This window comes from Peromyscus leucopus, chromosome 18 (assembly GCF_004664715.2).
Source record: "Peromyscus leucopus breed LL Stock chromosome 18, UCI_PerLeu_2.1, whole genome shotgun sequence".
Taxonomy (NCBI): domain Eukaryota; kingdom Metazoa; phylum Chordata; class Mammalia; order Rodentia; family Cricetidae; genus Peromyscus; species Peromyscus leucopus.
The window spans coordinates 6,803,953-6,816,973 of NC_051078.1; the positions used below are offsets into that span (position 1 = coordinate 6,803,953).

At 37.6% G+C, this 13,021-nt stretch overlaps 1 protein-coding gene across 4 annotated transcripts in view; it reads right to left on the reverse strand.

The window, feature by feature from the left end:
• Nucleotides 1–13,021, reverse strand: part of Tafa2 (TAFA chemokine like family member 2) — a 466,913-nt gene that overhangs the window by 129,004 nt on the left and 324,888 nt on the right. For all 4 annotated transcript variants that reach the window (XM_028869574.2, XM_037196725.1, XM_037196724.1 and 1 more), the window contains exon 2: nucleotides 12,345–12,451. In XM_028869574.2, the coding sequence (XP_028725407.1) occupies nucleotides 12,345–12,451 (107 nt within the window). The remainder of the gene's footprint in view (nucleotides 1–12,344; nucleotides 12,452–13,021) is intronic.

Here is a 13,021-nt window from a genome sequence, read left to right on the forward strand (position 1 = left end):
TATTTTGCTCTGCATTTATTGTAGTTCAATATGAGAGATGAACTGTAGCAGAGGATGTGATAGAGACTTGGGGCCCGAGTAGAGATGGTTGAAATTTTAAGACACCCTCCTAAGACCAGGAAGAACACATAAAACAGTAAAAGGAAATAGCTTCATCAAAACCACCAATGCTGTTAAATTCATTAAGAAAAAAAAATTCATTTAAGCAAGAGGCAAAGATATCAAAGTTTTGGAACTGACTTAATAAAGACCACTAGTGTAGATTTGTTAAAGGAAAAAGGGATTGGAAGCATCAGGTCCTGGCAGACATGGGGAGTTGAGGACCTTGGTCAGAGCACTAATGCAAAGTCATGTGAACAGCTCCTAAATCTCTAGTTGCTCTCTATCACCTCATGTTGCTGGACTTCTGTCTCTGCAGGGAGAAGCTAGAAAGCCCATTGGTTTGTTGGTGAGACACAGGTGATTTGTTCATTAGAAGACATAAAGCAGAGTAGACATCATACTGGGGTCAGGAGAAGGAACTGAATAAGATAAATGTGAAGCATTTCAACCCCAACTTCAGCAGCTTTTCCCTCTCAGATCCCTAATGGTTCTGGCCAAGAGGATTCATGTGTAAGGGATCCGACCAGCTCCAAAGGGAAAACCAAAACATGCTAACAATGGTAACTAGCCAACAAAGCCTCTCTTCCTGCTTTGATTCTGAGTTTCAAATTTTGCAGTCCACACTGACCTGTTAGCAAAACAACGTTTATGCTATCAGACATCAAAGGAATGCTCATAGCCTTAAAGAGAGAAAATAACTTAGCAAAGTAGTGGTGGTGGTGGTGGGATCCCAGAAAATGAGGTAATGAGCAAGAAGAAATATTCAAAAGAGAACATTCAAAAGATATAAAACAAGGCCGGGCAGTGGTAGCACACGCCTTTAATCCCTGCACTCGGGAGGCAGAGGCAGGAGGATCTTTGTGAGTTCGAGGCCCACCTGGTCTACAGAGCGAGATCCAGGAAAGGCGCAAAGCTACACAGAGAAACCCTGTCTAGAAAAAACAAACAAACAAACAAACAAAAAAGATATAAAACAACACTTAAAATTTTAAGTTATGAAAGGGAATATATAATTTTGCACAGATTTAGACAATAAGGGAGACCAAATACCCACTTTTTAAAACAGAGTAAAAAGACAGAGATAAAAATGGAAGCTGAAATATAAGAACATTAGAAAATAAGTTTAGGAAGTCAGTTAGCCAAGCTAGGACAAGTAAAAGAATAGAGGAGGAGATCCTGATGAACCAGCCTGCCTCCAACTTGGGCTTGAAAGCCATCATACAGCAAAGACAAACTGAGTCCGTTCCCATTTGGGATTAAACCTCTGTTTCCCATGGATTGGACTGTGCCCCACTTGTAGCCTTAACTCTTAACTACAAATGGCTCTGCACTGCCTGTTCCAGGAAATACCAAACAAAAGCAGGCCTTTGTTTCAAAAGGTTATTATGGTCGCCTGCTGCTACCACCCCCTGTTTCGATGACTGCCTTACAACCAACCACCTTGCAATCATGACTTTGTTTCAAAAAGCTGTAGTAGCCATCTTGCAACCCCACCTGTGTTTCAGAAGGTTGTTATGACTACCTTGTTATCACCACCTTGCTATGATCTGCTCTTATAATGCCACCTATTTTGCTGGCCAAATCCCCCCTTTGGAAATCCCCCACCCGTGAGCTATAAAAAAAACAAACAAACAAAAAAAAAAAACCCCTCATCTTCCTCATGTCCAGTCCTGACCTCTCGAACCTCACCTTACGGGGAGGCAGCCTTGTACATGAATTATAAAAGCTTGCTTTAACTAATTTGGCAATGATGATTTGGGTGGGTGGTCTTTCTCCTCCAATCTCTGGGACTAACAATCCTCAATTAAATGATTCCAGACCAGATATGCTCTCACAACAGAGAGGCTCAGGTTTCCACATGAAGACCCAAGAAAGTGGTGCTGGGCAGTTCCTGACAGTACAGTCAGAAGCAGACACGCCAATTGAAGATTTAAACAGCATGAAACAGGAGAGAGGAAAAAAAGAAAGGGTCATGACAAAAGTATAGGATGTCAACAATTATTACTTTATAATTTCACAACAACACAACCCAAACCAAAAAAAAAAAACCTATGGATACTGTCTTATATATGAAAATTATACCTTTATAATTCTATACCTAGCCAAACTATCACTTAACCACAAGGGTACACCAAAGACATGGGTCTGAATAAGTGAACCTCTCATTTATTTTTACTTATCAAGGATCATCAACAGATAATACTTCATCAAAATGAAAGACAGAAGAACATACCTGGGATACAGAACAAATTATCAGATATAGAAGATGAGAGAAGGTATTTGCTGGGATGGTAGTGAAGCAGTCTCAAGAGGAAGTATGGTCAGGTCCAAAAGGAACCCCAAAATGACAGTCTTGGCTCAGCAGAAGGAGGGAGAGGGAGGGGATAAGTCAGTATTCCAGGGTTTAGAAATGACCCATATTTGATACATTTCATTATTTTATTATTACTAGAGGCAAAGGGTCTCGAAGTAAATTTCGGTTTGCTTGTTATTTTTCTGTTTTTTGTTTTGTTTTCTGTTACATCTGGATCATGTGCTCCGTGAGATGCTACAGGACCTATCCAAAGAGAACTCACAAGAAACAGTAAAAGTTAAAGTCAAACTCTAAGAAAGACCTAATTAATGATGAGAGAATTAGCTTCATATATGAAAAATAAAACATGAAGGAACATTTCCACAAAGGAAGGTGAAAACTAGAAGAAGGTTACTAGATACAGAGAGAAAAGGGAAAAAAAAATGATCCAAGCACAAATGTTCCTGGGAACAAAGACAGAAGAAAAGATCAAGGCATCAGTTAAAAGCAAAGGAAACCAAAACCAAATCTTGAAAAGATTTACTCGCTAATTAAAAGAGATAAAACCAAAATAGAGGTTGGCATATTTAAAAAGAATAAAGAAACAATATTAAAGGTGTTTATAATACCCATCCTCTCTTCTTACAAAAAAGGGTAGCTGGGTAGATGGGGCGGGGGGGGGGGGTGTACTCAGTCCCAGCAAAGGGCCAAATCAGGGTCAGACTCTGTGAGCCTTTGAAGCTAGGCTCCTGTACTGTCTGCTAATACTCTGGGTGTGTAAACCTTGAAGGATAAAGTGTTAATCATTTATGAAGCATTCTCATAAACTACAAAAATAATATCACGTTATACAAGCAACTCATAAAGATATGAAAAGGGAATTAACAAAAATATTAATTGTAAATAAATTTAGTAAAGCATTTATCATCTTTAATAAGAATTACAAACTAAAAGGAGATACAATTGGCAAAGATTTAATAGAATGATAAATAATGTTGAAAAGCATTTATAAATATGGGCATTTAAGTTCCCTGCTGATGAGAAGATAATGTTTGTGACCTTACAACTTAGATCAGGAGGCATTTATTTAAACATGCACAAATGTTAATTAATGAATGCTTTATGAGTCCAGTATTATTGTTATCTTACCAATGCTTCTCTTATTTTTCAAATACCCTCATATAAACACAAAGTTGTTTTGTAATTATGAGTATCATTGTCAAAATATAGTAACATGTTACAATTAAAATCAGTTGACCTAGTAATTCTCTCACTACAAATATAGTCAGGCAAATACAAACTAATTGTATATATGAGTGCTCACACAAGATTATTACTACTTAAAAAAAACTTGAAGCAGCTTAAATAATAATACAAGGTGGTTAAATAAATATTTTCAAGGAAACAAGAAGAAATCATAGCATACATAAGAAATGGGTTACAAATAGATATGTATAGCGGGGTTACAGATGCTTAAAAATTCTTTGTTTTTTTTCCTCTGTGGATCACAATATTTTAATATTATGAGTAACATAAACATTATTTTGAATAACATCAAATAGTCTCTCTGAGAGATGGCTGCATAAATAAAACCTGAAAATTGATGGTATCATTAGACATGCTAACAGGGAAGGGGAAAAATCTCACTGGGTTCTACCCCAGACAGAGAACTACAGGCAACTCCTGTCTGCTGAGAGAGGGCAAATTTCTTCTCCCAGGGACAAACCTCAAATAAAGTTACCCAATACAAAGCTGTCGGCCCCGAAACCATGTAAACACAAACAACAAAGATGACCTCAGCAGGCTGTGCTTGTGCATAAACATACACACACACACACACATACACACACACACACACACACACAAACACACACACACACAAATAATCATCAAAGAACAAGAAGCTATCAGTTTGAGAATTAAGTGAGGAGATATTCATAGAATGAGTTGGAAGGAGGCAACTTGAGAGGAAAAGACAAAATCAGGCAAGAATGAATTTTAATTTTATATATATATATATATATATATATATATATATATATATATATATATGGAATAATATCAAATTTGAAAAGTATATAAACTAAAACATATACAATGAACACGACCAAATTTTAAAAGCTTTAGGTTCTCAAGCAAATCAATAGAATCATTAAGTGGGGAACACAGCTCAGAGGCAGAGCACTTGCCTAGTGTAACAAGGCCCAATGCTCAATCTCTACTACTGAAAAAAAATTTAACTAGCAATGGAATGGTGAAGAATCCAAATCACAGAAAATGAAAATCATTCCAAAACTGACTTTATCCATTCATTGGTACTCTAAAGAATAAATTATATGAATTAACCACTATATACAGACCTTGTTTAATGAATATATTTTAATTAGCAACATTATTTTTTGGAGAAGATGGGGTGTTTTACATGCCTTTATTATGGGGAGCACTGGAAATAGTTTTAGACAGCATTGGTACATATTCTCCTGGCAGAGATTTGCCATGTTCATTTCAAACATTTACTCCTCTGTATTCTTTCTATATGGAAAAGAGCTAGAAACCTTTAGTAGATTTCCCACAATCCTTCGCCAGCTTGCTTCAGTTAGATTGAGCCACTGAGCACACAGACATTGTGTCCCTCTCTCTCTCAGATCCTACATCAAGTTTTCTTCCTTAAAAAGAAAGACGAGGGGTTCTCCTGAGTCCCCTCACCCATTTTGTGGTTTATATGTTCGAATCCCTTTGAAATTTTATCTTTATAGCACTTTAACATCTCTTGTAGTTAAACATTTCTCTCTGAGACTATCTGGCATGCAGCATCAGTGCTGTTCTCCCTGAAAATACGACAAGTTCTATGAGGACATGGATTCTGTCAATTTTGCTCAGTTGTGTATCACTGGAACTTGACCTAACGCCTACCATTTAACAGACACAGGATGTATTATATTCTGTCTCCTGAGTAGTTGTTTGAATTAATAAACATTATTAATTAATTAATTGTTAAATAAACCAGAAAGCAACTTAAGAGTGACCCTTAAACTTTCTAACCATTGTTATTTCATCCTACATTTAAAATATTTATTTTTTAACTAAATTTTCTTAGGAAAAAAACAAAGCCCATAAGTTTTAACTCAGATTAACTCAGATTATTAATTATATTGACTTACAATGAGAAGAGCCTGTATTTAACTTTAGTTACTCAAACTAACTTTCAGGGTGTTTTTTTTTTTCCTCTGTATAATTCTCACACTATGTATCCAACCCAAATACTTAGCGATGATTTGTTCTCTTTGGATTTAGTTGGGATGTGGTGGGTAGACACAAAAACATATTAGCTTTCTAAGATTAATGGCTATATTTTTCTTTTGGGAACTTGGAGGCCTAAACTAAAATGTTTCCTCTCTGATCCCCACTATCTGAGGCTGTAGCTAATGTAATTGCTTCCAAGGGGGAAATATTGCTTATGTTTTCTGACTGGCTGTCACAATGTTCTCGGCTAATCCCCCCCAAAATGCCCAGCTCAATATAATTGTAAGAATTCAGGGCAGAGTCTTTCAAAGGCAGCTTGAGCAATAAACTTATTTGTCTCTCTGTGAAGGACTGTTAATTCCCACAGCACAAAAGTTTGTTCAGATGACTGACAACAGCTTCTGATTTCTAGATATCTGGTTCCTGAGATAAAGGTGCAGGAGATGACTTGGGTGTCCCTGTGTCATCTCAAGGAAATGGAGTGACACCATTCTCACTTAGCTGCTCTTGAGAGCAGGATTTATTGCATTAGTATATTCCTGCTGCTATTTATTGAGCTGATGATTCCGTAGTGCACATCTGTCTATTTTGAAATGGCCTGTTCACAATTCTCTTCCTTACAGTCTGCTATACGCACACTTTCCAACTCTGTATTTCTCCTTGTCTCCAAGAATGCTCGGAAACATTTATACTTACGAATGTTTTGCCTGCAACATTCTTCCCCCCTTGATATCTCCCTGCTAAAAATGTGAAGTTATGCCCAAAGGCCTTATTTACACATATAATCCCTCCTCAGCACTTCCTACGCCTCTCTCTTCCTTTATACGGTCTCCATAGCATTTACCCCATAAAACATACCATTTTATTTCCTTTTCTTTTTATCTAGTTTCCTACTTCAGAGATAAAAGCTCCATAAGACAAAGATTTTTATCTCTTTTATGGACTACTATATTCTCTGCCTTGATGCAGGTACTCAAAAAACACTGAGTAAACAAACGACTTTTCCATTACAAACAGCCAGTATAAAATATTTCCACAAGATGACAATGGACTCAATGAGTCCAGGAGTACTTACTTCCAGAGATGCAATGTTTTTTTAATCAGAGAAAAGAGGAAGTTCTGATAAATAAGAAACTTTGATGACTACTGGATCAGCCTAGGCTCTTCAGAACTATAAATCAGCAAAAAAGGGAGTTAAATTTCAATGGGGTAGACAATCTGGGCAGCAATTCCTCTGGCCACTGAAAGGAATATGTTGGGCGGAAAATGATCCATTGGGGCATATCTTGGTCCTCCCATCCCCCCGCTATATTCATCAGTTAGTGGGGGAGGGGAAAAGCACATGGTTAGCAGGGGTCAGAATCCTCAGTGAAACATCAAGCAAACATCCCAAACAAGAGTAAGTGCTGTTGGAAGGAGATGGAGATCCGGACTGGACTGGTGGTACAATCTCCTATCCATCTGTAAATCCCATGACCCACAACGATGGCCAACATGGCAAGGTATACCCAAGGTAAAATGGTGGCACATATTTCAGGGGTGAAAAGCAGGCACCTAATTAGACATGAGGCTCATTCAATAGGAGGGAATTTGTGCCTGGCATTGTAAATTTAGCCAACTACCTGTGGCTGGTGAGATCATGGACTCTTATTGCCATAGTCCTAAACCAGCACAATGCCCAGCTACATCCTAAATATTATCCTTATATCCACAGATATGTTTGCGCTTACCCCTGTTCAAAGAAAACTCATTTTGTAGCAAACAAAGACCATCAGAGAATCCACAAATGGCCAAAATATGTAAGATGAATTGCTAAATGTTCTTATTAATAAAAAAAACCCAGAGCCAGATATGAGGGTGAAAACTGAAAGATCAGAGCCAGAGCCAACTTCACCTTAACCAACTCCTCAGTCTCCAGAGAGAGCTACTTCCTGTATACTCACACCTATATACCTTTCTGTGCCCTGCCATCTTACTTCCTCTCTCTGCCCTGCTACATCACTTCCTCTTTCTGCCCAGCTCTATCACTTCCTATCTGTCTGTACAGACCTCCAGACCTCTATGGTTAACTAGCACTGGGATTAAAGGCATGTGCCACCATGTTTTGCTCTGTTCCCAGTGTGGCCTTGAACTCACAGAGATCCAGATGAATCTCTGCCTCCTGAATGCTAGGATTAAAGGTGTGTGCTACTTCTGCCTGACTTCTATATTTAATATAGTGGCTGGCTTTTTCCTCTGATCCCCAGATAAACTTTATTGGGGTGCACGAATAAAATATCACCACAAAAATGCAGAGAACAATTGACTATAGCATGCCAATCCCCAGCTGATACATCTACAACACAATTTCTTCACTTCAGCCACAGTAATCAAGATGGAAGAGGGGAGCAAACAGATTCTAAGTACCCGAGGACCAGTAAGTCGGCTGTGAGAAGTGTTTTCTGGACATGAGAGGGAAGCTATACCCATGAAGTCTCAATCATCTGGGTGCTTTAACAAGACATTCATAATGAAAACACTGCAGGCATGAGGATAGGAATAGAGAGAATTTCACAAGGACGCACCACTAGATTAAGAACTACGGGCAACCAATGGCTGTTGAAAGAGGGAGAATCGGTCTTCTCCAGGGACATACTCAGTAGGGTGTGTGTGTGTGTGTGTGTGTGTGTGTGTGTGTGTGTGTGTGTGTATACAAACCAACAACAACAACTAAAGAAGAGATCATGAATTTGAGAGGAAGTTAGGAGGGTTGGAAGAGGGAAAGGGAAGTGTGGAAATTATGTACAGTACTCATATAAAATGCTCAAAAAACTAAAGCATTCCCAAAGCTGTAGAGTAAATATATATACACCCTCCTCCTGAAGAGGACTAAATGATTTATTTCAAAAAACAAGTTAGAAAATCCTATGGAATGAAAAACAGAAAAGAAGAGTGAGAACATAAAGACATTAAATTGCAAGAAAATTCTCAGGAAAAACAATATCAGAGGCATGTAATAGATGAAACTAAGGAATAACCCAGACACAATAAAATATAAAAACGAATGGTTTTGAAAGATTTGAATAATACTCTAAAGTGTGGCATGGAAAGACCTGAAAAGTAGAAATGTTGCATAAAAACTGAAGTACACAGCGGACACTGTTGTATATAACATCTGACTAGAATTCTAGCTGAGTGGTAAGGGGACAGCACCTAGTTTGTGTTCGTGAGAATATTAATCCATAGACTCAAGAAGCCAGACAAACAAACCGAGTAGTGAAGAATTTCAGCTCCAGATACATCATGACGATATGGAGCAGGACTGTCAGATTTGAATCCCACTGGCATTGACTAATCAGATTCTGATCAATAAAAGTGGTTATGCCATAGTACCCATCTCATCCACGGTTGCAAAGATTAGATGAGCTAGTATCTAGCTAGAACGTTCTTCAGTGCTGCTGGATTACGTGAAATGTTTTTATTCTGAGTATTCACCAAGGTGTTAGGAACCTGAGACTATTTCTTATTGTAACTGAATCAGCATGACTTGACTGAACTCCATCAAGCCACATGTCCATGTATGAAGAGGGGATACTACATTGGAGTGACAAAGAACAGAGGATGCTTTAGATGCAAGAAAGAAACAACCATTGTGTTCTCAGTCTGCAAAGAGAACATCTTGTGTTTCTTCATGGAGCCCAGATTGGAAAGGATCCTAGGTTCTTGCCCTATTATCTAGAATACAAATACCATCATTCCAGGGCAGACACACCAGATGCTTTTCTCTAAGGTCTTGGCTTTATAATAGGAGACAGCCCCTGAGTATTCCTGGCCTAACTGAGGAAGATAATTTAACTGTAAACATGTAGCGCTTACCAAACAGTTAGCTATGGAAATGCCAGATCACCTATGACAGGTGAAGCCCATGATGGGGCAGCCTGGGAATTTTATTGAAGCATTTTGAAAACCCAGTGAGGGTCTAATGCCCTTTTTTACAAAGGTGACTGTCACAGAAGAGGTGGAAATGGATTATCTGCCACATAGAAAAAGTACATTTATACTACTAAAATAACAAATACACAGGCAGAATTATATATATCTTACATAATAAAATACATAATTGCATGGAAGGAATAATAAAGGGGAAATTGGTCCTTTGAAAACTAATAAATTGACCAGCATCTGGACAAAATAATTTTAACAAGTGAGAAACATTCATGAAAGAAGAAGAAACACAGAGAGCAGAGGACAAAGGATAAGAAGAAAATATTCAGAGCAACTTTATCAGTGCTATTAGATGGGGAAACCGTTCAGCATTATATGGCCAAGCTGACCCCATGAATGTTCTGTGAGCCAGCACTTTGCTCCTAGTAATGTTACCTCCAGAGAAACTTGCACATGTGCACTGAAAAGCAGTGTACAACAACACTTCTAGAACCACTGTTCAGAACAGGAGAGAAATAGAATGCAAAATGTCTATGTACAAGAGAATGAGTATGTTTGTAGCAACTTCATGCAACATGGATCAACTGTGGAAAATCGATGTGTTATACTTTATAACATACCTTACAAGAACTGTTGGAAGAAATTAGCAAAATTGCAATTAAATACTTACGATATAATACTGGGCACACAAGTTCAAGAACTACCCAAGCTAAGGAAATTGCTTTTAGAAATGTGCATTCATGCTCATATAAAGGGGTTATTGTTAAATATAAAGGAATTCTAAAAGGAACATTTAGAACAATGATTTTGCTAGTACACTAAGGAAGGCAGAGTGGGATGAAGTCAGTCTACAGACACAGTTGGTTCAAGAGCCTTAGAAGGGGTATACTTCCCAACGTGTTGTTGAGAACATTGTGTTCATTCTTATGATCATATGCTATACAATCAGTATTTACATTGCCCTTATAATTTTGTGTGTGAAGTAACTCGACACAAAAAGAATAAGTAGGGAGAAGAAGAAAAGGAAGGAGGAGAGAGAAAGGAGCCAAAGAAAGAGGGAAATTGTTCATAAATTCTTTATGCAAATTAGTGGCAAGTTCGGAATGGAACAGAGAACAACCAAGATTCTCTTGTGTGTGATGGATTGCATTTGGCAGTTTACATTTTCTTATACAATGTGGTGTTTTATATGGTGAGACTGGAGTAATGGCTCCTCAGTTAAAAGTGCTTGCTGCTCTTCCAGAGGACCTGAGTTCAGTTCCCAGCAAGTACCTTAGGCAACTCACAACCACCTGTAACTCCACCTCCAAGGTTTCAGAGGCTCTCTTTTGGACTACATAGGCACTTCCACTCACAGATATGCACATATTGACATAATTTAGATAAATAAAATATTTAAATATCTTTTAAATTTATAAATAAATAATAAAATAAAGAAAAAATTAAAAATATCATGTTAACATGCTATAAGAAGAGCTAATAGCATTGATATTAGCACTGTACAGCATGACTTAAGAGTTCTTAAAGGTAGCTTTAATGGTGGTATGCAATTCATACTGATTATAGATGAAATGTGACCAGCTCCCTCACTCTCCTGCAACTGGGATGTCCTGGTGACAATCAACTGTAACATGGAACACTGGTTAAGTTGCCCTTGTCAGAGTTCTGTATCACGGTAACAGTAAAAGAACCCAAGATAACAATTATTAAAGAGGATTAAAGGATTGATTGACAGGTCCATGGGCTACTCTAAAGACAAAAAGAAAAATGTACATTTACAAGCACACATGCCTCTATAGCTCAAAACAGAATTACAAAAACAAACAAACAAATACTCCACAAAACTCTCCTTCACATAGTCTCATTTATTGTTTTTAAATGCAGAGGGTGGGGTTTGTTACATAGACATCAACTCTTACACCACACATTTCTTCTCTCCATGTTAATGCTCCATTTAATGCTAATTGAATGCACATGTGTAAATAATGTAAGTGTTAGAGAATCCAAGGCACTCTTAATTCCTCCTTCACCCCAAAGAGAATAAGGAAGGAAATTGCTAGCCTTCATGGTGGACAGAGAATTGAATAGCAAAACCATATTTCACAGAAAAATCTAAATTGACTTCTCAGGTTATGAATACTTGATTATGGTAGATATAATGCAGAAATAGCCCCATTTAAACTCATTTGGAAAAGGCAGCCATTCATTATGCTGGGTCTAATGGCTAGAAACGAGAAAAGGGAGTCATTTTGAGCTGACAGCACATACATATAGACAAATATTCTCACTTTTCTGTGGAAGAACAGAACCTACTGAGAGTTATGGTAGAAATAGTGTCCAGATGATGGGCAGAGAGGCACAGTGCCAAAAAAAACACAGTCTACAAAAAATCTAAAGGAAAACTTTGCATGTACTGTGTACGTATGATTAATATATGCGTTACTAAAAATGTTTTCTTTATGAATATAAGGGCAGTCTAAAATTCATCTTTATTACACACCAAGTCAACATTTTAACATCACTATCTTTAAAAATAGAGGGAAGACAGAGGTAGATTTTTACATTCACTGGACAATATTTGCGGAATTGGCAGTAATCCTGAAAACACCATGTTTCTCCTTTCAAAGTCATCTTGAAGACAGCTCTCTGCATTTTTACTTAAAGAAAATTGCTAGGGGGAACCCATACCTAATAACATTGAACAGACCAGTGAAGACAGAATGTCGCAATCTGTTTCAAGGAACCATTTCACACGGACAGTGGGGAACGCAGCAGAGCTTACCTTTGTGATGGTTTGCACTGGAGACAGCTTTCCCCCACAAGGTCACTAGGAAAATGATTATCAGCAGCTTTCCTTTTGTTGCCTTCTGTAAGTATCTCTTACTCATCCTGCAAGACAAAAGCGATACAGTTCCTAAGAACATTACATCATTGCATTTCCGAAATTGTACTGTATTCAAGTCTTTCATGATACCTTGACATAATTATCCCCAGGGAGATGAATTTCTCACACTGAAGGTTCCTTTTATATAAATTATGTTTGTTTGGTTGTTATGGTTCTTTGTAGTTGTTGTTGTTGTTGTTGTTGTTTGTAACAGGGTCATACTACGTAGCCGGGGCTGGTTTTGAACTCATAAACTTTCTACCTCAGGTTCCCAAATATGAATGAGGATTACATATATGAGGAACCATGCCCAACTATATATGAACTGTGAATAGAGAGCAGAAGTTTTCCAAACAAAGTATTTTGATATGACTCAAGCATTAAGCAGCATCTTGTTGTCATTTCCTTGTTCATATAAACATAATGTAATTTATTAAGAAAATTTAAGTCACAGTCATTCAAATAACATTGTTTACTTTTCCCTCTCAAGATTCTTTCTTCAATTCCAGACTTCTAAGCATGTTCTATGGCATATGCACACCCATACACATATACACACAAAGTAATAAATAAAT